The sequence below is a fragment of the Hippopotamus amphibius genome, chromosome 3, assembly GCF_030028045.1.
Source record: "Hippopotamus amphibius kiboko isolate mHipAmp2 chromosome 3, mHipAmp2.hap2, whole genome shotgun sequence".
NCBI lineage: Eukaryota > Metazoa > Chordata > Mammalia > Artiodactyla > Hippopotamidae > Hippopotamus > Hippopotamus amphibius.
Genome location: NC_080188.1, coordinates 130,324,249 through 130,349,818, shown reverse-complemented (window position 1 = coordinate 130,349,818; position 25,570 = coordinate 130,324,249). Strand labels below are relative to the sequence as shown.

Sequence of the window (25,570 nt, the reverse complement as noted above, 5' to 3'; positions counted from 1 at the left end):
CCTGGTGCTGTGGTCCTGCAGCCAGCGATCTCCGTGAACAGAGAGCATCATTGCTCTCGGAGATCCTGGAACCGCCGTCCTTCACGAGGTCTCCCACCCCCGACTCCTCTGCCAGGCAGGGCTCAGATCACCCTCAGTTGTTTCAGAAGTCTTCTGGCCTCTTTCTGACACTGACAGAGGGAGTGATACAGATGTGGTTCTCCCTGGTGACCGGGACTTCTCCCCAAATTGAGATTTTTCTAGGAGGTGGGGTGTGTCTTGGGCTGATTCCCTAGTGGACCGAGCCCTGGTGAGGGCAGTCTCTTGGGCCCCAGAGACGGGGGTCCACGGTCCATCTCCCTCCCGGCCAGGCTGGCGTTGAAGGGTTCCTTTGCTTTGAGGATGCAAGTGCTGGTGTGTCTTGCTCTGACAGACAGGCTTCAGAGGAAGCATGTGGGCGTGAGGGTGTGTCTGGAAAGAGCGTGACCTCCCCGGTGTGTCATTTCCAAGTTCTCACGACTGTAAGACCAGGACATGGATTCTGAGTGTGAGTCCTCGGGGAGACTCGTGCCGTTTCTGTGCGGCTTCGCCGGGGTGGCTGCATCTCTGCTTTCCCAGGACTGCCCTGCATCCCGGGGAGGTGGCAAAGGGGTGCACTCGGTCACAGCTGTCTCGATGGAGCTGCCAGCACCACCTCTTTCCCAGTGCATTCTGCAAGTGCCAGCTCTGCCCTCCGTGAGCTCTGCCAATGCCTCCTCTTACAGTGAGCTCTGCCAGTGTCACCTCTGTCCCATAAGCCCTGCCAGAGCCACCTCTGCCCTCTATAAGCTCTGCCAGCATCACCTCTATTCCCCACGAGCCCTGCCAGCACCACCTCTGGTCCCCATGAGCTCTGCCAGCACCTCCTCTGTCCCTGTGAGCCCTGCCCGCACCATCTCTGTCCCCGTGAGCCCTGCCCTCCAGCGTGGGAGACTGGCAGCAGGGCTTGCTATCCTTGGTTTCCACGAGGACCTTCACCACCTCTGACCTTGGGCAGCCAGGGCGGTAGAGCCTGCAAGTCTCCATGCTGCACTGCTGGTGCCGTTCTCCTCCGAGGCGCTGACTTCCCAGCCCTCCCAGAGGGCGTGTGTTTTCCTGTTGCTCTGCAGTCAGGTTTGTGGGACAGCAGCCCTGGCCTCAGGCTGCATGGTGGCAGAAGCCGGGTGAGGCTTCCGGCCAAAGTGTGTGCATCCCTCAAGGGACAGGCCGTGGCCTGGGGCGGCCAGCTCAAAGGAGGCCCCTGTCCTTCGCTGCCAGGAGTCCCTGTCCTGTCACGTCCCCTGCAGCCCAGAGGCTCACGTTTCTTTAGATGCCTCTTCTTGGAAAGGACACTATCTACTTCTGGCTCCAGCCCTCAGAGCAACCCAGGGCGCCATCCGTGTGGATTCCGGCCCTCTCGGTCCCCGAGGACAGTGTCCTCATTCCCAGCCCCTAGGGGTGCTGATCTCACAGAGTGAGGGCCTTGCCTCTGGTCTAGAACTTCCTAAGTAGCATGGTGGGGCGTGTTCTGTTTCACGCTGCTGGGTCCTGGTTTAATGGATGGAGAAAGGAGCCCACTGGGGTCAGGGCAGAGTGATCCCCACCAGTAAAAGCCGGGGGCTGTGTGCATCTGCTCCACCTACTGCAACACAGGCCCACACATGGGGTGGCTCAAACCGCAAACGTTCACTGTCTCCAGTCCTGGAGGCTGGAATCCGAGACCCAGGTGTGGGTCGGGGTGGTGCCTCCTGAGGCCTGTCTCCTCGGCGTGTGGACGGCCATCTTCTCCTGCGTCCTCTCATGGTCGTCCCTCTGTGTGTGTCTGTGTCCTGACCTCCTCTTCTTATAAGGACACCAGTCTTATAGGATTAGGGCCCCATCCTAGTGACCTCATTTTACCTTAATCACCTCTTTAAAGACCCCCATCTCCAAATACAGCCACGTTCTGAGGTCCCCAGGGTTAGGACTGAAACACAGGGCTTTGAGGGGACTCAGTCCAGCCCACGCAGGGGCTCAGTTCAGGTTGTGGCGAAGAGAAACTCCGTGGCTGCCTCAGTGTCATGACTGTGCTGGGAGACAGGGCGGCCTGTCCTTGCACGGTCTCTGGGCTGCTGACGGCCTGGGCGCTGCTGAGATGGAAGTCCGCGTCCCTTCCATCTCAAGTGTTGGCTTGAGCCTCCAGGGAAGGGAGATGCTCTGGGTCTCCACCCATCTCTGCTTCTGTGTCGGGGTGAGTTCTGCACATGGCGGGGTCCCGCGGGGGGCTCAGTGCAGAACTCACGGTGTCTGTGTCCTTGGCAGCTGGGGGTCTTGGCACCCCTGCCCGTGATATCCGTGATGTGCATGCCCTCACCCGCCTCTCCTGTTCTCTTCCACCCAGTGCCCTTCCGAGAGGCCCCGGCATACTCCAACCGCAGGCGGCGGCCCCCCAGCACGCTGGCCGCCCCCCGGGTCCTGCTGCGTTCCAACAGCGACAACAACCTCAACGCCAGCGCACCTGACTGGGCCGTCTGCTCAGCCGCCTCCCACCGCAGCCTCTCGCCCCAGCTGCTGCAGCAGACGCCTGGCAAGCCCGATGGGGCCGTGAAGACCCTTGGAAGCTATGCCCCCGGGCCCCGCAGCCGATCCCCCTCGCTCAACAGGCTGGGCGGCGCCGGCGAGGATGGCAAGAGGCCCCGGCAGCCTTGGCACGTCGGGTAAGGAGCAGCCGGGTGGGCGGGCTCCTGCGGGGGCCAGGGAGAGGGAGACCTCCATACACGGGGCCCCTGGATTCTAGAACTCAGGGCGCAGCCAGAGGTTGAGCAGAACGCCTGCTTTATTCCAAGCCAGAGGTTGAGAACACTTGCAAACCAAAGTTGTGCCAGCTGCCCTGGCTCAGACGGTCTCCTGGGAGCAGCGGGCGCCCAGGGTCCCCTTCCTGAGCACCTCACCCACAATGACAGCTCAGGGCAGGTGTGGGGGTCCCGGGGTGGCTTGGGCTGCTGCTGGTGTTTGGAGCCTGTTTCCTTTCCCTGTGCATTGGCTTCTGGGTCTTAAAAGTATTTTAAGTGTGGACAGAGAGGGAGCTCGGGCTACCAGCCTGCCCTGGGCAGAGAGCTCCTCCAGGGCCCACTTTTTTGTTTGTTTGCTTGTTTTATTGAAGTATAGTTGATTTAGGTTTTGTTAATTTCTGCTGTACAGCAAAGTGACTCAGTTATATATATATACATATATATATTCTTTTTATATATTCTTTTCCATTGTGGTCTATTCCAGGAGATTAGATATAGTTCCCTGTGCTATTCAGAAGGACCTTGTTATTTATCCATTCGAAGTAAAATAGTTTGCATCTAATAACTCCAAACTCCCCCCAGTCCATCCCTCACCCCCCTCACTTCCCCCTTGGCAACCACAAGTCTGTTCTCTATGTCTGGGATTCTGTTCTTGTTTCATAGATATGTCCATTTCTGTCATATCTTAGATACCATATATAAGTGACAGCATACAGTATGTGTCTTTCTCTGCCTAACTGACTTCACTTAGTATGATCGTCTCTAGTTGCATCCATGTTGCTGCAGATGGCATTATTTCATTCCTTTTTATGGCTGAGTAGTAGTCCATGCTATATACACCACCTCTTCTTTATTCGTTCCTCTGTCGATGGACACAGGTGGTTCCTCCAGGGGCCACGTTTAATGCAAACAAACCTTAGCCAAAACGAGCGCTCACAGCCATGGCCCCCAGAAACCCTGGCACAGGTGAGGCTCTGAGAGGCCATGTCTGGGCACTGGAGCCTGACGAGCCCCTGCCCCAGACTCAGTAACAGTCCTGGCCGGTCCTCTTGGGTCTGCCCGCGAGGCAGGGGTGGGGGAGCATCTCGGCAGACTCAGCCCAGGGGGAGGGAACCCCATTCTTGTCCCTTTCTACACAAGGAGACAAGGACAGCATAGGCTAGACTAGGCATGGACCCCCCTCAGGCATCTCACTCGGGCTCTGGGCCCTCTCCCTGCTTCCCTGTCTCCCGAGCATTCGGGGGGACTGCGTTCCCACCCAGAGCTCCGTCTCCTGGGCACCCTGCCCACCTCCTCACGTGGCCTTCAGGCCAGGATGAGACATCCTGGGAGGGGTCTCGGTGCTGGGGTCTCAGTGCTGGTTGGAGCAACCAAAGCAGGGACCCTCTCTGTCCCCGTCACCCCCTCTACAATCTCACATGGACCCACAGGCACCTGGCTTGTTCCCCTGGAGGACCCTGCCGCCTCCCTGTCCCAGATGACAGTGCTGTGGCCAGGTCACGTAGCTGGGGCAGGACATGAAGGTTGTTCTCCTTGAACTCTGACCTCACCCATGGTGGCCCAGGGAGAGCCAGCATACCCGTGTGTCCTGCCTGGCACAGTGTCTCTGGTGAGGGTTGAATGCCCCCTTTGGTCCGGGCTTCTGCCCAGTGACCCGGTTCCCCATCCTGCTGTGCCCCGTTCACGTGGGCTCACCATGCCTGCCTGCGGGGAGTCGGGCCGGCCGTGGTCATTCCCGACGCCATGCCCCAGCTCCGATTGGGGATGTTGGGGAAGGGACCGGGCTCAGACCGGATGGAGGGGTCAGGGCTTCACGTGTTCCTGGGAGAGCACCAATTGCTGTGACCGGGAACAGCAGGCCAGGTGTCTGGGCTGCAGCCTCACGGGTGTGGGGAGAGCGGGCCCGTGGGGACCCCAGTCTCCTAGCCCCGCGGTGGGGCCGCAGCCTGCCCCTCCCGGTGCCAGCACCCCCCCAGGCCCACATCAGCGCTGGAATCCATTCACACTTCCCCTCAGAGCCTCTCTCTCAGACTTGAGAGCCCGTCCTCGCTCTGGTCTAGATTCTCGCCATGAGTCACCCCAGGGGGGAAGTCCCAGGTGCTGGCAAGCAGCTTAAAGCTAAATTAAAGGGTTCCCCTGAGACCTCAAATTCCACTTCACACCGTTAGCTGGAATTATGACTATAATTTTAAAAAGAGTGTGTCCCCTTCCTCCAGTACGAAATCTAATACGATTGCGAAGGCAGGGCGGCCAGGGACTTGCAAAAGCTGCAAAGGAAGTATTGCTGCGCAGGGCAGACGGCAGGCGGCCTGGTGCAGGGACCTCACCTGATTGCCCCTGACGTCCTGTGCTCCGGTGTGTGTGCACGTGTGTGTGTGCCCTCGTGTGTCCATGTGCGCATGTGTGTCTGGGTGTGCAGGTGTGTCTGTGTGTGGGTCTGCACGTGTGTGTGTGTGTGTGCGTGTACCAGTCACAGCACCAGCCTGCCCTGAGCGCTTGCTGCCGGGGCTTCCTGAGCACGCGCCCTGCACTCCTCCTGGGCCACGTAACACTCTGTGCCTCTTCTTGGGCGACTAGCAAATGAGCATCATAAAAAATCAGCTCCCCAGTGGCTCTCCAGACTGAACGAGTGACTTCATGGCTGTCCTTGCACATAATAAGTGCTCGGTCCACAGTGGCCCATAGACACGGCTCAAATCAGTGTCCTCCCCAGGGCCAGGTGCTTGGCTGGCCCGTTCCCTGTCACCCAGGCTGTGGCTTGCCCAGGACTGGGGGTTGCCCCAGATGCGGGACTTCCAGTGCTGACACCGGGCTGGCTGCCTGTCCCCATCAGGCAGAGCTGTCCCAGCCCAGCCAGCACCCACCCTGCCACATGGCCCTGACTGTGGGCCATGACTTCACTGCCATTTCCCGGCCTCCTTCCCTCCCCACCCCTTCTGAGCCTGCCCAGCCCCTGTCCATCTGCTCAGGACCCGCTCACTCACCGGTGACAGCAGCTACACCCTGACAGGAGCCCCATGGGCTGCCAGGGTCCTGCCTCCGAGATTCCCCTGTCCTAACGGGGACCCGCCAGGGGCACTGGGTCCCCGCAGGTGCCAGGATATGGGTGGCATTTGAGGCACACTCAGGCTGCCTGCTTTCACATCTGCGCTCAGGTGTGGATGCAGCCATACACACAGCCCCAGTAATGGGGTGCCTGGACTCATGTTACCACAGCACAGCCCCTGGGCCTTGTAGGGGCTCAAGGAGGTGGCCGAATCCTCCATCGGTCTCTGTCTTCGCAGCTCAGAGTCTAGCCCTTTCCTGGGACGGACGGGGACTCTTGCAGGGAGGACATGTCTCCCAGCCTCAGGGTAGCCCAGATGCCCCCAGAGCCTTCCTGGTTATCACATAACCCAGGGGTGGGTTGGGTTGCTCCCCAGTCATCGAGGCGGGAGCCCCAGGTCCACACGCACCCCTCCATCTGTGGATCCTGTCTCATTGGGTAGCTGCCAAACCGCGGGTCACATCCACCTCTGCCTTCTACCTGCTGTGTGACTTTAGGCAAGTCACTTGACCATTCTGTGCCTCCGTTTTCTCATAGGTAAAAAGGGACTAATAGGTTTGGGACAAGGATGAAGCTGAAGGTAGCACCCGCCACGTGCTGAGACCTGTGTGTGGCTCACAGGAAGTTGTGCAGAAGTGTTGGCTGCCTTAGCGTCATCACTGCCAAGGACATCTTGAAAGACCCTCGGCCACTGAGGGGCAAGGACTGGAGGGGGTCGTCCCAGTGATGGCTGGAGCTTGGGCTAAGCGGCAGGAGAAGGGAATTACCTGGTGGTCCAGTGGTTAAGACTCCACGCTTCCACTGCAGGGGGCACGGGTTTGATCCCTGGTCTGGGAGCCAAGATCCCCACATGCCACTTGGTGCAGCCAAAAAAATTTTTTTTCTATTTAAAAAAAGATTGAAAAAGAAAAAAAAAAAAAAAGAGGCAGGGGACGTAGAGAGCATCAGGTCAGCTGGGTCGAGGGAAACCTGGCATCCTGAGCACCTGGGGGTTCTGTCTGGCTGCCCACCCACCTCACCCCTCCTTCCTCTCTTGCTGCCCACAGAGAAGGCTGGCCCCTCTGCACCCCTCTCAGGAGGAGCCCTAAACACCCACTGGGGCCCCAGAAGCCTCAGCCAGGAGTGTGACGGACACCTCCATGTGGCCAGAACTGGCCTCGGGCCAGACCCTCAGGTGCAGACTTGACGAGATGGGGCCAGGGCCTCTGCAGCTGCCCAAGCCCCCACCCACCCATCCTGGGGCTCCTGCCAGCACTGGCCCAGCAGCTTCCTCCCAGGCCTGGGCTCTGTGCTGTGGGCCGGGTCAGTCTCCCCCGTGGAGCCGGCCCTCAAGAGCCAGGCCACCTGAGTGCAAAGCAGAAGAAGGAAGAGGGTACAGAGTGGATGGGAACCCGTGTGCCCACAGCCTCACCTGGAGGCTCTGCACACACCTGCTCCGGACGCCCTCTAGTGGCACCCACTGGCATGGCCGGTCCACATCCCTAAGAACCAGCCTTTAGGGGTTTCTCTGGGTGGCCCCATTGCCCATCACCTGAGTGTGGAGAGGAATGGGGGTCCTCCCAGGACCCCTCCCAGCTAGGTTCAGAACAGCTCTTGACGTCATTTTGCAAAGCTCGGGCAGTGGGTCCTGACAACTGCCCTGGCCTCACCGGCACCAGGGAGAATGCGGGCCCCCCTCGCACCTAAGGAGCGATTCCTGGTTGGTTCACCTTGGCAGGGAGGGAAACCTGCTGAGCTCGGGCAGGGAGGCTGGCTGGCTGTGTATCCCGTGCCCCTACCTCCCGCACAGGCAGGGGCTGACCCTGGCAGGGGCTTGGCAAGCCCCATCTCTCAACCAGGTTGTTCCCGGAATTCGGTTGTGCAGACAGAGCAGGGGTTTCTGAAGGTCCTGGGGTGGGGGGAATCCCCCCTACCCTGCAAACCCCTTCGAGGGATAGGCCCCCACCTGGGCAGGTTGGGGGGTGAAGGGGCACCGTGGGGTCCTCTGGCTTGCGTCTCTGTCCACTTCCATGCGCCCTCGCCCTGCCTGCTGGGGGCGCGGGGACCAGAATGCCAGAGCCGTGCTCCCTCAGTGGCACAGGGACCTGGTTTCCTCGGTGAGAACCGCAGTACTGCTCCATCCCCTGTGCCCATTCTGACCCAGAAAGAGGGTGGGGGGCCCAGCAGGCGGGTGGGGGTGGAGTTGGGCTGTGCCCCGGCCACCCCGCCTGCTGTCCGAACCAGGGTGCTGATGCGTGTCACCCGGACGTCAGGAGTAGGGGGTCCATGAGGAGCCGGCCCCCTGGGTTTATGCCGGCCACCTGGTGGGGAGGCGGGGCCAGGTGCAGGGGTCACCCTGGGGGAGCAGGTGCAACCTGCCTGCTGAGGAATCGGTCCAGGCACCCCACAGGCTGCCCTCACCTGTCACTTTCCCTCCTTCCGCTCTGGGGACATTCAGTGTTTGCTGTCTCAGCTGGTGGCCTAAACACATGAATGACCGGCCTGTGATGGGCACTCACCGTGTAGAAGTGAATGCCCCAGAAATGAGGGCGGGAAGCGTGTCAGCCCCAGGGTTGATGTGGTGGAAGACAGGAGCCCCGCCCCGGAGTCAGAGCTCACACAAGTCAGGGCTCAGACCCCCGTGGGGCAGACACGGGGCCTCCATGGAGAAGGGGGGCTCCCGAGGTGGAGGAAGGGGCCGGGCGTCGGGGAGAGGCAAGGGGTCCCGTGTGACTGGAGCAGAGCATGGGAAGGTTTAAGGAAGGACACATATTCCAAACTGTTCCCCATCCCTCGGGGGCTGTAGGTGCCCACGCCCCGCCGCCTGGAGCCAGGGGTGGCCTTGGGTTTACAAACAGGGAGGATCCCAACACCAGTGGCCTGGGGGCCCCTGGAGTGTGTCGGGGCAGCTGGACAGCGTGGGTGCTCCGAGGCGGGCGCACCTCTGAGGTCACAGTGGGTCCCGCTGTGCGCCGGTGGCCCCAGTTAGTGTCCCCACGGCCAGCAGGATGGGACGTCTAGTGAATGTCCATCCCTGCAGCACCTCCTCGGGGCCTCGTGGGGAGGCTGTGGCACGTGGGATGCCAGCACCAGAGCCATGGAGGCAGGGCATGACCCAGAAGCCCAAGAGGGGGCCACGGTGCACGGGTCCTTGTGCGGGCTGAGGGCTTCCTGGCCCGAAGGCAGAGGGGAGACAACGGTACTGGGGGTGATGTGGGGTCTCAGCTTTCATGCTTAAGACGCAGCTGTCAGCAGGGTCAGGGCTTGGGACCTTTTGTTGGAAACGCCACCCTCTGCCAGAGCCGCCAGCAGGCAACCCCGGCGGCCTCCTTCCACTCCCACCCCCGTGTGAGCCTCAAACCTGGGAGACTCCCCGATTTCTAACAGGTCACCACCTGGAGCTCTGGGCTGGGATCGGGGAGCCAGGACATGAAATCAGCTCTGTATCTCTGTGCCTAGGTCATTATTTACGGAGCCTCTGCTTTTTCACCTGTGAAATGGCATTTTGAGAGGCTCAAATTAACCTGGAGTGAGAAGATGCTTCAGCATTTGTGAGGGACCACACATCGCTACTGGTACCTAGAATTGTAGACGTGCGCTGGCCTTCAAGGACCAATTTCTTCTTCCTGCTCTTAGACAAAGGCTTTCCGGACTTGAACCAATGGGTTTGGGAGATGACCGTCTGCAGTGTGGCTCAAGGAACAGAGCTCCCAGGCTGGAGCTGTGTTTGCTTTGACTTCTCTGCCCAGTGACACACACTCTGGCACTGGCTGAAATCAGCTGGCTGACACATGCATCTTGTCACCCACTTTCCAGTTGAAGCAGAGAGTGGTAGTGGCACAGGTGTTCACACAACACCTGTGTGGAGCAGTTCCTGCTGACTCACTCTCAGGTCTCTCCAGATAACCCCTTCTCATCACATGGGGAAACCGAGGCTTCCAGAGCTTATCTGCCTTGTCCAACATCGGATCAGCTGGGCTTCTGGAAGGGTTCTTTTGAAATTTGGATGGATGAGTGAATAGATGATGTTTGTCTAAGTGGTAAAATACATGGATGGATGGATGGATGGATGAATAATTGAGTGGATGGGTGGAGGGATGGATGGGTGGGAGGATGGATGGATGGAGGATAGATGGATGGGTGGATAATTGAGTGGATGGGTGGAGGGATGGATGGGTGGGAGGATGGATGGATGGAGGATAGATGGATGGGTGGATAATTGAGTGGATGGGTGGAGGGATGGATGGGTGGGAGGATGGATGGATGGAGGATAGATGGATAGGTGGATAAGTGAGTGGATGGGTGGAGGGATGGATAGGTGGGAGGATGGATGGATGGATGGAGGATAGATGGATGGGAGGACGGATGGATGGTTGGATGGATGGATGGATGGATGGATGAATGGATGGATGGATGGATGGATAAGTGAGTGGATGGGAGGATAGATGGATGGATGGATGGATGGATGGATGGATGGATGGATGGATGGTTGGATGGGTGGGAGGATGGGTGGATGGATGCATGGATGGATAAGTGAGTGGATGGGAGGATGGATGGGTGGGTGGGAGGATGGTTGGATTGATGGATGGATGGATGGATGGATGGATGGATGGATGGATGGATGGGTGGATGGATGATGGACCTTCCCCTTTTGACCTTCTGCCTCCCCGGGGAGGAACCCACTTGCCCTACCCTGCTCCCCTCAGAGTCGTCCCCTTTACTGGTGCTTGGGGACCGAGTCATGGGCCAGCCTGCCCTCTGCTCACCACCCCTGGTGTCTGCTGCAGCCACACCTCCTGTCCAGGAGCATCTGTGCGGCCCATTTGTGACCTCATTGGTAGGACAATGAGGCCCCTCCTCCCCGCCAGGAAGGGGCGTGGAGATGGTGTAGACATAGCCCTGTGTTGCATGGCTTCCAGTCCAGCCTGGGTGATGGTCAGGTGCAGAGTGATAACTGCCATCAAAGCAGCAGTGACAGAGATGGCAGGGGGTGGGGAGGGGGAGCTTCATCGGTTCCCTCACTGATCCTCCCAGCAGTCCCACCTGGCCATCACTCAGCGTATTTAAGGCAGGTGCATCCCGGCAGATCCAAGCACTGTTTATGGAGGTCTGGGGAGAGGAGGCCTTCTGAGCCTGGTGTGGGGTTCCCCCCGGAGCCCCTGCCCTCTGCTGACCCTGAGCCTCTTCTGAACACTTGGGTCCAAGTGGAGTGGGCCCAGGGACACTTGCTATTGTCAAGGGACTGAGGCCCCTTGGTTACCAGGACTCACTGTCCCCTGGCCTGGGAGCCGGAAGGGAGATGCCCAGTGATGCTCAGCCCCTGTGGCGAAGGCGCCACCTCCCCCTCCCCCCGCCCAGCCCTGAGTCAGGCTGAGCTGAGGCAGGTTGAATGGACAGACCATCATCCTAACGCCACAGGTGGGCGGGGCGTCCTCACAGGCGGGAACTCCAAGGGCTGTGCTGCTTTGCCAGGTTCTTTCCCACCACAGGCGGGTGGCCCAGATTGTCCTTCCTGTCCATGAGTCGGCTGTCTTGCCAGCTGTCACCTCTGGACCAGAGGCGGTCACATAGCCTGGCTCTTGCAGGTGTTGCTGCTCTGGGCTCCCGGGGTGTTTGGGGATTCATGACATCTATCAAGAGGGAATGTCTGGCGCTCAGGGTGGCTTTTCCCACCTGTGCACTTTGATCTGTAGCTGCCGGGAGGGGAGAAGGGAGTGAGGAGGGACAGTGAGGCCGCGGGGCAGGGCTACCTGGTGGAGCCAGGGTTCACAGGGACACCTGTTTCCCGGGATGCTGTGACCTCCATCTGTGCCTTCAACTTGGTCAGAGAAGGCTGGGGGTGGGGGGAGGGGCGGGAGACGGGGCATCCCTGGGGACAGGGGAGTGAGGACTGTGGCTTGTCACTGCTCTGTGTCTCTGAGCCTGGGAGCATCCGGGAAATGTCCCATGCCTGCCCTCTGCTCCACGTGGTTTAGGAAAGCTCTGGGCTTTGGGGTCAGGCAGGCAGATCTGATGGTCAGTCCTTCTCCTCACCTGACCCGCATAAGTTAGCGTGTAAACTGAGCATGTCACGTGTGTAGACATGGGTTCCCATGGCCAGCTCTCACAGTCATGGCCGTGAGTGAAAAAGGAAGAGGCGTGACAAGATACAGCACGGTGACGCTTACGTGAATTCTTAAAAACATAAACCAAACCGTCCGTCATTTATCAGGGGTGCCGATGTGGTAAAGCACAGCACACAAGAAACATAGGTGGCTCACCCTAAATCCCCAAAGGGAGTGGTCCCATCACATTCTAGAATTTTCCCTGCAAGTCTGTTTCACACCGAAATGTAAGAACTTCTTCCTCGCGGAGAGCTCAGGGCTCCCTCTGGGGGCTCCCAGGCCACGGCATCTGTAGTTTGCAAGGAGGACCTTCGTTGGGGACCCCGCCCTTCATAGTCATGAATTTGTGATACGCGTGGGCCCCTCCCAAGACTCAGATGTGGCTCCCAGATTCGGGAACCTTCCCCGAGTAGTATCAATATTCCTCTTCCCCGTGGCGGGCTGTCCTCTTGGTAGACACCAGCCAGCCGCGAATGCTTTTGTTGTCCTTCTGACCGGGAGGCTCTAGAGCATCACCCCTAAATCCCTGCCCAGATTCATCCCTGTGTGTGTGTGTGTGTGTGTGCGCATGTAGTTTTTCTGAAGCTCCCACCTTGGGAGGAGAGCTCAGTCTGACTCCTGTAGATGATCATTGGTGAGACGTGCTCTCTTCCCTTGCCAGAAGGAGTCGCCCTGGTCGCCCATCACGACACAGAAAACCACTGCGCACATTTCTCTCACGTCTCACTGTTGGGCCCAGTTAAGTTAGATGTCCACGCTCACTGCCAGGCCTGGAGTTTGGCCTGGAAATGCACGGTCTTTGTGAAATATTCACATGGAACAGGAAAGAATTAAAGTCCCACTTGTGAAGTGTCACCAGTGCCGCTGGGCGTGGGCTGTCTGCACCAGGATAATGAAAGCTTCTGCCTGTAGGTTCTGGGCATTTCCTCACCTGGCATGGCTGACACTCACAGTGAGGCTGATAAAATGTCAGAGACCCAGGATCTGCCTTGAGTGCTACCTCCGCTGGAGTCTTTTTTTTTTTTAAGTTGAAACATGGATGGAACTAGAGACTGTTGTACAGAGTGAAGTGAGTCAGAAAGAGAAAAACAAATATCGTATATTAACACATATATGTGGACTATAGAAAAATGGTACAAATCAACTGGTTTGCAAGGCAGAAATAGAGACACAGATGTAGAGAACAAACATATGGACACCACGTGGGGAAAGCGGGGAGGGTTGGGGGGGGAATGAATTGGGAGATTGGGATACCAAATTGTGCACTCTAAATATATGCAGTTTATTGTAAAAAATTAAAAATTTAAAAAAAAAAGAAAACTGCGCCTAGAATTTACCATTTTCACCATCTTAACGTGTGCAGTTCAATGGCATTAAGTACATTCACGCTGTTGTAAAACTGTCCCCACCCCCCCACCCCCAGAACCTCCTCATCTTCCTAAACTGTCACTCTGTCCCTGTGAAAGGCCAACGCCCCATCCCCCTCCCCCAGGGCCTGGCCCCCACCATCCTATTTATGAATTTGACAGCACCAGGCACCCGCCATGGTGGAATCATCCATTGTCTGTCCTTCTGTGACTGGCTTCCTTTGTTTAGCATAATGTCCTCAAGTTTCACTCATGTTGTCGCCTGTGCCAGAATTTCCTCCCTTTTTAAGGCTGAACAAATTCCTTTGTGTGGACGGACCACATTTTGTGTACCTGTTCATCCATCAGTGGACACTTGGGTCCTTTCCATTTTCTGTGAATGATGCTGCTGGGCACATGGTGTGCGAATATCTGAGACCCTGCTGTCACTTCCTTGGGGTATCTCCCCAGAGGTGGAATTTCCTGAGTCTTTTAAGCATGAATGCTGCCCCAGGGCCTTTTCACATCTCCAGCCCTGTCTAGAATCTGAAGCCCCGATGTGACTGTCCCGAGTAGGTGTTTGTCGTGAACAGATGGGCCGCGGGTCTGGAGTGTGCCCTACTCTGTCTCAGGCCGTGACCCTCTCTCTCTCTCTCTGTCTCTGCCCCGCTCCCTGCTGCAGCCCAGCTTTCCCACCAGGTGCCAACAAGGACGCGCTCTCAGCCTTCGAGTACCCAGGGCCCAAGCGGAAGCTGTACAGCGCGGTGCCCGGGAGGCTCTTCGTTGTCGTGAAGCCATACCAACCCCAGGTCGATGGCGAGATCCCCCTTCACCGTGGCGACAGGGTCAAAGGTCAGTGTCCACTCTGCTTCCAGGGTGGGGTCAGGCCGGGGCCTCTCGGCCTCAGTCGACCCCTGTTGAGGTGTCGGTTTCTGGGGCACTGCTTCCACTGGGCCCCTTGTGGAAAATACAGAGCCCCAGGAGGGCAGAACAGGGATTAGAGTGATGCTTGCGGCCACACCGACCCTGATGTCCACTAGGAAGGGTGGCACATGCTCACCTGGGACAGGCGTCCACGGCAGGAAAAGCAAGGGGGGCAGGCAAGGGCATCGACGGACAGCTCCTTTCTGCCTGGAAAACCTCCCGGGGCCTCAGGAGGAGGTGGCGCTGGGATGGGGCCCAGCACAGGTTGGATTCAGGTGCGTCTCAGGGCTCAGGGAGGGGTGTCCAGGTGGATGGTTGAGCCTGGGGGCCTGCAACATTCCAGCGAGGGGGATCCACCAGGTTAGAGGGAAGGATGCCCGAAGCAGAGACCTGGGAAATGGGGGTGAAAAGGCTCCGTGCATGCCAGGAGCTAGACTTTGTTTCCAGGGTAGTGGGGAGCCAGTGATGGTCTCTGAGCAGGGAGATGAGGTGTGTGAGGCCCTTAGGGAAGATGGGTGTAGTGCAGGCACGTGAGGGAGGTTGGCAGTGGCTGTAGCCAAGGCCTGCGGTGCTGGCGGCCACGGGAGCGTGGTAGAGAGGCAGCAGGTGTGGGCTGCGGGCCACGTGGGGACAGCTGAGCTCACCAGGTGGAGCAGGAAAGGGCACACCACGCTCAGCCCTGTCACTGGAGGGCAGGCTTTCAGAAGATGTATGGCAGGGTTAGAGAGTATGCCCTTCCGGGGTAAGTTGGTCAAGTTCAAATCCATCTGGCCTTGAGCCAAAAATGACCTGCTTCCTCCTCCATACTGTGCAGTAACCTGGCCAACATCGCCCGGGTTTTACAAGTTTCCAAGGACAGCTGGAGCCCCATTCTCTCTTCAACTCCTTCTGGTAGTCCAGCTGCACGTAAACTTGACCATCTGGTGGCATCAACAAGTCCTAGGAGCTCTTTTCATTTTATTCCCACCATTTTTTAACCTCAGGTGATTTCTATTGGCCTGTTTTCAAGTTCACTTACTCTTTTCTCTGAAATGTCCCCTTCACTGTTGTTTTTATATATATATACATTTATTTATTTATTTATTTTTATTTTATTTATTTATCTAGTGGGTGTATTGGGTCTTCGTTGCACGCAGGCTTTCTCTAGTTGCGGCGAGCTTGGGCTTCTCATTGCGGTGGCTTCTCTTCTTGTGGAGCATGGGCTCTAGGCTCGTGGGCTTCAGCAGTTGTGGCTCGTGGGCTCAGCAGTTGTGTCTTGTGGGCTCTAGAGCACAGGCTCAGTAGCTGTGGTGCACAGGCTTAGTTGCTCCGAGGCATGTGGGGTCTTCCCAGCCCAGGGATTAAATCTGTGTCCCCTGCATTGGCAGGTGGATTCTTAACCACTGAGCCACCAGGGAAGTCCTCCCTCTTCACTGTCAAGTCCATCTTCTGAATTTTTGAATTTCACAAATGACATATGTTTAAACTCTAGGATTTCCACAAGTATTATTTCTATTTGCCAAGACTTCCTATTGCTCTGTTGAGATTTTCACTGTTTGGAAGCACATGCTGTTTTACGACATTGTGGTTGGGTGTCACTGTCCCTCTAAAATCCCCATCTGTAGTCCCACCGTGAGGGTCAAATCGGGGTTGGGCTCATCTGGTTTTCTCTTTTTTGGAGAATGGGCCCCATCCTCTCAGTCTTCGCATGTCTGGTAATCTTCTGTTGCATTCTGGACATCAGGGTGTCAAATTGTGGAGATTGTGGTTTTAGTTTGTTCTCTTTCTTTCATTTTGGAGATTTGCCTGGGTGACAGCTCGGGCCCCAACTTGTATTGAGCTGCTCTGCATCTGTTCAGAGAGGTGGGGGCACTGAGTTTGCCAGCCCCTCCCTGGCTCTTTCCCTTGTGGGGACACCCCCACTCTCTTCTGGGTGCCTGGTTTCCTGGTTTCATCTTTCTGGTTCTGCAGGCCACTCAGAACCCAGGTTTTTCCTCACATGCCCCTCCCCTGCCAGCCCTGCCCTGGGGACCATATTTAGTCTAGGCTACAGGCCGTGGAGAAGGGCATTCCCTGGCCCACTTCCCGCCCCTCTCCCCTCTGTGAGCATGCATCCCACCAGGCCTGTCTACTTCTCTCCACGTTCTGTACTTTTTCACATCATATTCAGGCTTTACATCTGCCTTCTGGGATGGGGGCCAGTGGGGTCTTTAGGCATCACGCCCATAAGTCCCTGATTTGTTAATTTTTAAATGATAAACGTTCAAATTATAAATATAAGCACTCACATGACCTGCAGTTTGGAATTTTAATACCAAAACGCATCGTGGGGTAGACTTTTTCCCCTGCGTGCTAAGTAGTTTTCAGCTGACTCCACAACAGTCCCAGTCTGGCCACCTCACCGCCTGTGCACAGGATGACAGGTTGGCTGATGGCCGGGGAGGTGTCCGCCAGCGGCTTCACGCAGGGCCCAGACTGGAGGCGACTAGCACATCCTTGCTGAGCACACGGAGGTCCCTGGGCAAGAGCCTCCTGACAGTGACGTCAACCCAGAAGGCCACTACTGCCCAGGGGGGTGCGTCTCTCTCACTTCCTCCAACTTGTGGGCTGAGGGAGGGAGGGTATCAAACGTGCTGGGGGGAGCCCCACTCCCGGCAGAGCTGGCGGGCCAGGCAGGGGCCTGGGAGCCAGAGAAGCCCAGGCCTCGAGGACCCTCCTGCAGCTCCCCCAGGAGGCCCATCTGCTGTGGCCGCAACCCCACCGCCTTCCTCCTGGGCAGAAGGTGGGGACAGCATTGCCAGGCCAGGAGAGCCGCCTCTGGGAGAAAGCTGGGGTGGGCAGGCTGCCAGCCTTGCTGTGCTCAGCGGCTCAGCTATTGCCTGATGACCGTTGGGGGCTGGTGCTAAATGTGACCCCATCTCCCCCTGGAGGGGCAGCGCCTGAACCCACAGAGTGAGCTGCTTGGGAGGTTGGGGGCCTGGTGGCTTGTGCGGAGATGTAGCAGGCCTGAATGGGCTGCTCTGTGTGTGCATGCACCCCACCTGGGGCCCCCAAAGAGCCCTGGGCCTCCCTGCCCAGCCCAGCTCTGACACCGGCTGAGCCCACAGCCCTGGGCTTTCATCCACCATCGGTCCATCCGTCCACCTCCCTGTCACCCCCAGGCCTGTGGGGGGTTTCAGGTGGGGCTGGGAAGACCCTGGGGAGCCTTCCCAGTGACCCAGTGGCTGGTCACTTTGTGTCTGGGGACCACGTGTCCTTGTCCACACGTCGGAGATGATGACAGAGGAGGAGATGCAGGTGGAGATTTGTCAGCGTCTGCTGTTTACCAGAGACACTGCTGGGGACGTCATCACTTTTCTGTGTGAACCTCATAGCAACTGTGGGCCGAAGGCCTCAGATCCCATTGTGGGGGAGTCAGCGCAGGCCACCGTAACAAGGCTCTCCAGACTGGGCAGCTTAAAACTCGAGACTCGCTGTCGCCAGTCCTGGAGGCTGGAATCCGAGACCCAGGTGTGGACGGGGCTGGGTCCTCCTGAGGCCTCTCTCCTCAGGGTGTGGATGGCCGTCTCCTCCCTGTGTCCTCACGGGGTCGTCCTTCTGTGCGTGTCTGTGTCCTGACCCCCTCTTCTCATAAGGACACTAGTCCTGTGGGATAAGGGCCCCACCCCCAGTGACCTCACTTTACCTTAATCACCCCTTCACAGGCCCAGCTCCAAACACAGCCACATTCTGAGGTCCCGGGGGTTAGGACTGGCAACACAGGAATTGGAGGGGCACAGTTCAGCCCGTCACGGGGCCTCAGTTCAGGTCGTGGCGAGGAGGAACTCTGTGGCTGCCTCATGTCCCGCCCACGCTGTGCAACGAGGCAGCCCGTCCTCACACGGTCTCTGGGCTGCTGAGGGCCGGGGTACCACCTGGATGGAACCTGGACCCCATTCTACCTTAATCACACCTCTTTAAAGACCGCACCTCCACGCACAGTCACATCCTCAGGTGCTGGGGGTCAGGACTCCAACAGAGGATCGGCAACACGCATCAGCCCATAAAAGACCCCGCCTGAGTTACACAGTAACTCGGGGCAAGTCTCCCACCGCTGCCTACTGGGGCGAGGGTTCACCTCTAGTTTGTCTGGACACGATCCCACCCACTTTGTCTCTCTGAGTCACTCACCCTGTGGTCGGCTTGTTGCTGGCATCACTTGGCTGTGCCCAGGTGTGTGGTCACCTGGACCTTGATGTCACCTGGACAGACAAGGGGCAGATGCACGGTCCCCACCACCAATTTCTGCGTGGGCCCTTGGTGGTCAGCCAGGCTGCTCCACTCTGCAAACAGAGGCACTCAGCTCCCCGTCTTCGGGTGTCCGGTGCTCCCATTGCAGCGCTGGGGTCCAGGGGAGTGGGGAGGGTCAGGGACCCCCGTTTGGAGTGGGGGCACCACATGTCCTGGCTCGGCTTCCCAGGGAGTGGGCATAACCTCCTGCGCTGAATGGCCCCTGTTCCCGGAAGGGAGCTCAGCAGTGAGGGGTCAGCTGTGAGCCACTAGCAGCCTGCTTCACTGCAGCTGGGGGATGGTGCCTCTTTGGCAGAGGGGAGACTCTGGGAGGTTCCAGGTGTGGGGCAGTGCAGGGCTGTCCTCGATGCTCCCCACTTCTGCCCACTTGCCCTGGGGGAGCTGGTGGCATTGAGTAGCTTGCAGGTCAGGCTTGCACAAGGAAGAATCCAGAGTAGGGAAGAGCTGTCTCCACCTTGATATTCGATGAGGCAGCTGAATCGCTGGCATGTGAGTGTGTGTGTGTGTGTGTGTGTGTACACCAGCATGTCCCTATACTGCATCCCGGTTGACAGGTGGGGGTCTCTGGTTGTGTTTCCATCGAAGGGCTGGCTCTCCTGCCTTCACAATCACTATGGCCCGGCTGTGATTTGGAAGAGAGCTTCTCCCAGCTCTGAGGTGCCGATGGCCTTCCTTCCTCCCATGCCTGGCTCATTGTGGGCTCCACTGGGCCTGACCACGGACTCACCCCCAAGGCCGCTCCTGCACTCTGGAGGGACTGAGATGCTGAAATCCCAGGGGCAGGTGGCTCGGGACGGGTCAGCCTGTGCTGGGGCTGGGACAACCAGTGTCCATCGTAGGAGCGAGAAACCCAAGGCTCCAAGGGGCCGGAGGTCCGTGAACCACACCTCACCTCCCTTGAGTCCATCTCCAAGCTCATTAGAGGCCCAGGGAAGGCATTCCGGAGTGGGGTCTGCGGGGATTCCAGTCCAATTCCCCCAGCCAGTTGGAAGGGGGCAGGGAGGGGACCGCAAGATGAACCCAGAGAACGGGGCAGGGCTTCTTGTGAGAGGGACAGACCAACCACAGCACATCCTTGTGCTTCACTCTCCTCCCAGCCTCTGCCCCCACCCCCTCAGCACCTCAGCCCTGGACGGAAATGGGTCAGGAAGAGGAGAAGGGGTGACAGTCCGTGGTGGGGAGTGAAAGGCAGAATCAGAGCCCCCGAGTCTGCAGCCTGGATGACGGGGAGGCTGGAGGAAAGGGGAGACCAGGGAAGAGGAGCCTGAGCCCCTGGCCAGAGCCGTCACACACGGGGTGATGCGGGGCTCGAGGCTGCGCAGACCGGGGGCCGTGCGAGGGTGTCTCGAGGCTGCTGTGTGGACCGGAGGCTCAGGGGCCCGTCTGGGCAGCACCCACCTCGGCCCCCGTTCCCAGCAGCCCCCAGCCCCGCGGGGCCATCCCCTAGACGGGACCTGCCCTCACCGCGGGGTGTGGGGCATTCTGGGGGCTGGGCCCATCTCCCACGGAGCATCGAAATGGTGGAGCTTAGTCCTGACACTCGACCTCCCAGGACAGAGGCGAGGACTTGGGATCTGAGGGGCTGGGGGATAGGGGGAGCCGCCTCTTCCCCTCCCTGTTGGCCTGTCTCGTGAACAGCCCTGGCATCCTTGCTGCCCGCCTGACTGGTGGCCTTGGAGATGGGCAGGCTGAGGTGAGCACAGGGCCTTTTGGAGGAATTCTCCCTCGGACCTTGACGGATGCATCACAGAGGCAGAAGGCCTGGCTGGCAGGGAGGGAGGTGGGGGAGGATTTCCTGAGAAACCCAGCCCACTCCTCCCGGGAGGTGGGGTCCTGGTGGCAGGGGGCCCTGGGGGTCATTGGCCGGACAGCACCCAGGCAGGTGCCTGCCCTCCGCTTGCCATCCAGGGTAGTGCTCCAAGACGACCCTCTCACATCTGGGTTCCGTTGGGCCGCCCTGGTGTACGTCCCGGTCAGCTGGGCTGCACCGAGTGTAAGGGCCCGGCATCAATTTTTGTAGAAAATGGTTCGAGCGATTGTGATCGTTGTTGGCGAGGTTGCCTGCCTGTTTCCTTTAGGCCATTTCTTCAAATTATTAAGCAAAGACTTCTAAAGCTGATGTCCTCTGTGCTGTTGACCTTCAAAACTCATGGGTCCTGGCGTCCTTTATCTGACCTTTGAGATTAAGACGAGGCATGGATGGAAGTAAGCCAGAAAGAGAAAAACAAATACCGTGTGCTAATGCATATATGTGGAATCTAAACAAATGGTGCTGATGAACCCAGTGACAGGGCAAGAACAAAGATGCAGATGTAGAGTATGGACTTGAGGATGTGGCGTGGGGGATGGGGGGCGGTGGGCAAAGGGGAAGCCGGGACAATGTGAGAGAGTAGCATTGACATATGTACACGACCAAACGTAAAACAGAGAGCTACTGAGAAGCTGCTACATAACACAGGGAGATCAACTCGATGATGGGTGAGGACTTAGAGGGCTGGGATAGGGAGGGTGGGAGGGAGGGGATATGGGGATATATGTATAAATACAGCTGGTTCACTTTGTTGTACAGCAGAAACTGGCACAACAGGGTAAAGGAATTATATTCCAATAAAGAGCTTAAAAAAAAAAGTATGTAAAGCACTTAGGGGAGAGGAAAAAAAAAAGGAAGAACTGACACAGGCCACAGCGTGGATGAATCTTGAAACATCAAGCTCAGGGAAAGAAGCCAGACACAAGAGGCCACATAGTATGTCATTCCGCTAATATGAAATATCCAGAATAGGTAAATCCACAGAAATGGAAAGGAGATGAGTGGTTGGCGGGGGGCAGGGGTGGGGGGCACTGGGAAGAAGGAGTAATGCCAGTGGGTGTGGGGATCGATTTTGGAGGGATGGAAATGTTTTGGAACCAGATAAAGGTGGTGGTTGCACAACATTGTGAATGTACCTAATGCTACTGCATTGTTCACTTTGACCTAGTTAATTCTATGTTATGTGAATTTCACCTTTATTAAATATATATATAAACAAACAAACAAAAATGTCCCGAGTAACCTACAGAAGGTTAAGATGCGCAGAGATTACACTGACCTCCTGCTGCACAGCCATGCTCTGAGGGAGCCAGGCTGCTTGGGGGGGGGGGGGGGGGGGCGCCCCCAGGCCAGCGTCACAGGCCGAAGAGACAGAGGCCCTCCCCCACCTCCCCACCGTGACCTTGACCCTTGCAACCAAAATACTTGTCCAAGCAGTGCCCGGGCAGCACCTGGGGCCTCGTGTCTTTGGGTTTGCGTTGCTCACCCACGCCTGGCATCCGTCAGGGTTAAAAATGAATACGCTTCCTCCCCGTGGCGGGCGTCTGTGAGGCCCTCTGTGCACAGAATGCTGAGCCCAGGGAGGGAGGACCCAGCGCCCTCAGCCCTGCAGGCGGGGCAGCTGTGTCTGTCCCACTGCCCTGGTCCTTGTGTTTTCACTGTGCGGCGGCCCCTCCTGCTGCTTGTAGCACCAGCGTGATCCCCGAGTTGTTCACTAATAAGCCAGCCAGAGGCCTGGGACTGCCCGTGGGGCATTGGCCAACCCGCCCTTGCACTTCACATCCAGGTAGCGTCTTGCAGCCGCCAGGCAGTCTGCGTCTCCGTCTCCTGCTGTGAATTCTCTCTTCTCAGACTAACGTAAAAGATCTTTTGGGCCTGGACCCTTGGCCCCCACCTCCCCAGCTCAGGAGGGGCCAACACAACTTCACAGTGTCTTCCTGTCATCGAGGTGGCCTGTCCCCCGACTCTGACACCTGAAATAACTAATGGTGGGGACTTGGAGGTCCCACGCTCCCATCTCAGCTGGGAACCGAGAGACAGGACGCAGTGGCCATACGCCCCGTGTGTAAGATACAAGGACGCCAGGGTACCCGGTACTTGCATCCTCTCCCCCAGGCCTAACCGGCAGAGGGGACCAGGAGGCTCAGAGGCTGTGCACTGCCCCCCTCCAAGGGGCGCTCTGCCAGGCCCCTGGTCCACGGCTGAAGGAGGCACAGTCAGCCAGCAAAAGGACGTGAGCCACCAGCCCTGCGCCCCCGGCCCCCACTCTCCGAGCCCCTCCCACTAACCCCTCCCCTTTCCTTACCTCCAGTTCTGAGCATCGGTGAAGGGGGCTTCTGGGAAGGCAGCGCCCGCGGCCACATCGGATGGTTCCCGGCCGAGTGCGTGGAGGAGGTCCAGTGCAAGCCCAAGGACAGCCAGGCAGGTAAGGCGGACCCACGCTCGTTGTCCACCTCTCTGGGGCCTGGGGTCGGCGTTGCTGGTGACATAGAGCACGCGGCATGTTGCGGCAGGTGCGCGCTCACCGAGAAAGGCTGAGTTTCGGAGCGAGGATTTCTCTGATCCTCCCAGCGGTGGGTGCCCCCCGACTAGGCTTTGTCCAAACCAGAAATCAGCTGCAGGGCAGCCTGGAAGCTTTGAGTTAAAACTCTGCTCCACGCGCGTGCTGGGAACCTTGGACCGTGCATTCTAGGCATTGGAAAAAGACTTTGAGGGTTGAGTAAATGCTTGAAACTGCTGCATCGATCTCTCACGCCAGCATCATAAACAGGGAGCTTTGCGTTTCCCGCCGGCCTCTGCCGTGCCCTCCCTGAGGACTCGAGGTTTGATGTCTCAATGAAAACTGCTCAAAGCAGGTCAGGGCTCACAAAGGCAGGTGGTTGCAGCCCCTCCCAGATCTCCCAGACACAGCCCCCCCGACACCCGTCCCCACGGTGATTACCGGAAGACTGAATCGATTACCACGTTAAGAGAAAACCGCTTATATAAAACAGGATTGAGAAAACACAGGAGAGCTGGAGACACACGGAGCACTAGTGTCTTGTAAGAGCCTGGACCACCCGTGCTCTGCCTGCTTCTGGTAGAATCCCAGAGCCGTGATGCACGTCAGAAGTGGCCATGTTTTGTGGCCAATGGCTTTGCCGCGTCCTTGGGCAGTCCAGTGGCTCTGACCCGTCAAGGCTTCCAGCCCAGGCCAGGAAATGAGGTGTCCTGAACACGTGAGCCCTGGAAAGCATGATGTGTCTCCAGTCCACAGGGTCTCCCCAGACCTGCTGGCTCTTCATCGGGGACACCCCGCTGGTTCCCTTTCTGTGAACTTGATTCTAAGAGAGTGTCCATCTGTGCTAACCTTCCTGCTGTACTGCTCAGGGTCAAACCCAGAGGAGAATGGTCACCTTTGCCGTATTGTGGGGGTGTCAAGTTAAGAGATGTCCTGAACTTGACCTTGAAAGGGAAGACTTGGACGTATTTGGCTGGGGAGGGAGGCTGGGTGGACCAGTGGTCAGCTGGTGGACAGGAGCGTGTTTTCGTGGGTGTGGTGATGATGTCCTGAGCCCCTTGCACAGGCTGGACCTCCTGGCCCCTCCAGTGCCCACCAGCCTCTGGCCCACACCCATGCCCTCCTGTGAGCAGGCTGCCCGGCCTCTCTGGTCTGTGAAGGGCAAGGCCACAGCCTGTGGGCTTGACTCACCTTCCCAGGATGCCGGAGGCCTCTCCCTTCTCTCTCCCCTTCCTTCCTGACCTGGAGGAAGTCCAGCCCTCCCTCCTCCTCCCGGTCCAGCAGCTTCAGCACCACTGGTTCCCCACCCCCACTCTTCCATTGGAGAGACTCAGGCATGTCGGTGCCAGTGATTTCATGCCTGGACGGGCACCCCAGGGTGACCACACGTGAGGGTCACTTGGTGACCATTGTGAGGGCCTTCCTGCTCCCTGTGTCCTCCAGAAAGTACTGGATTCCTAGACCGGGGGAGGCAGGAGCAGTTTGGCACCCCCTCCTCCCTCCCCTGCTGCAGGCTTTCCACACCTGCTCACCTGCATCACCCCGCTTCCCCTGGATGAGGGTGTGTGGTTTCCCCGCTCACTGGCAGTGTCCTCACCGGGCTGGGGGTGGGTAGAGGCAGTGCGGTTTGTCCAGCTGGGGTGTCTCTCCTGGAAGGGGCTTCCCGGGGGCAGTAACTTGTGTTTGTGTCTGTTGTGGAGAAGCTGTCAGATGAGAGGAGGATTCCTAGAAGGGTGTTTTTCCTCCCGCACACGGGATGGGATGCTTGGTAAAGTGCATTCTCCACCTAACTGATGGCTGGCACAGGGTTCGACACTCCTGGGGGCTCCAGCCAGTTCTGGGGGCAGCCCATGTGTCCTGGGTGACTTAAGAACGTGGAAGTGCATCCCCGTTTCCAAGCAGCTGTGCTGACAAGGCACAGAGGCGCCCCACCCATCGCACTCTTGCTGTGTGCATTTCCCAAGCCCCTCCTGGTCTCAGGCATCCTGAGGGGGCCTGAGCTGGAGATGGACAAACCCTAGATCCTATTGCCCTTAAGGATCTCGGGAGCTGGAAAATTTTTCCACACACTTGGTGGCTTCAAACATGACAGATGTATTATTTTGTGGTTCTGTCGGTTGGAAGTGTGGTGAGGGTCTCACCGTGGCGTCAGCTGGGCTGTGTTCCTTTCCAGAACCGCTAGGGGATGGTCCATTCCTTGGCCTTTTCCAGGTTCTGGAGGCCACAGCATCCCTTGGCTGCTGGCGCCTCCCCTGTCCTCAAAGCTCACGGTCGCGGGCCAGGTCTCAGGCCGCGTCTCCCTGACCCGCTCATCTGCCTTCTCTTTCCCCGCTTTTCAGGACTCCTGTGGTCCGTTGGCCCTGCCCAGATGACTCAGGTCAGGCTAAACTGATTAGAAAGTTTAATTCCCTTTTGCCTGGTAAGGTCACAGACTCACAGGTTCCGGGGATTCGAACATGAGCATCTTTTGGGGATCACCCTCTGTCTACTAAGGGTGGTGTAAACGAACGTGGTAACTCTACTAATCACAGGACTATTGGCCAGAGGAGGGAGGCACCCCTGTGACCTGCGGTGGGGTGGGGGGAGGGAGAAAACCGCACAAAGGAGATGGGATTTGAGCTGGAGTTTAGGGTGAGGGAGAGTCTACAGTTGTTCTGTTTGCCTGTCCGGTTCTGTTTGCCTTGGGCTTTCTGAGATCATGACCTAGCCCCGTCTTTTATAAAGGTACAGCTTACATGCAGTACAAAATGCACAGGTTATAGAATAGTTCAGTGCATTTTGACAAATGTGTACACCTGTATCTCCAACTGCAAATAAGAGGTGA

The 25,570-nt window shown here is 58.0% G+C and overlaps 1 protein-coding gene across 2 annotated transcripts in view; it reads left to right on the top strand.

Moving 5' to 3' along the window:
• The window catches only part of SHANK2 (SH3 and multiple ankyrin repeat domains 2), a 470,853-nt gene that overhangs the window by 172,855 nt on the left and 272,428 nt on the right, over positions 1-25,570 (top strand). For both annotated transcript variants that reach the window (XM_057729608.1, XM_057729609.1), the window contains 3 exons: positions 2,378-2,693; positions 13,926-14,095; positions 22,558-22,671. In XM_057729608.1, coding sequence (XP_057585591.1) covers positions 2,378-2,693; positions 13,926-14,095; positions 22,558-22,671 — 600 coding nt within the window. The remainder of the gene's footprint in view (positions 1-2,377; positions 2,694-13,925; positions 14,096-22,557; positions 22,672-25,570) is intronic.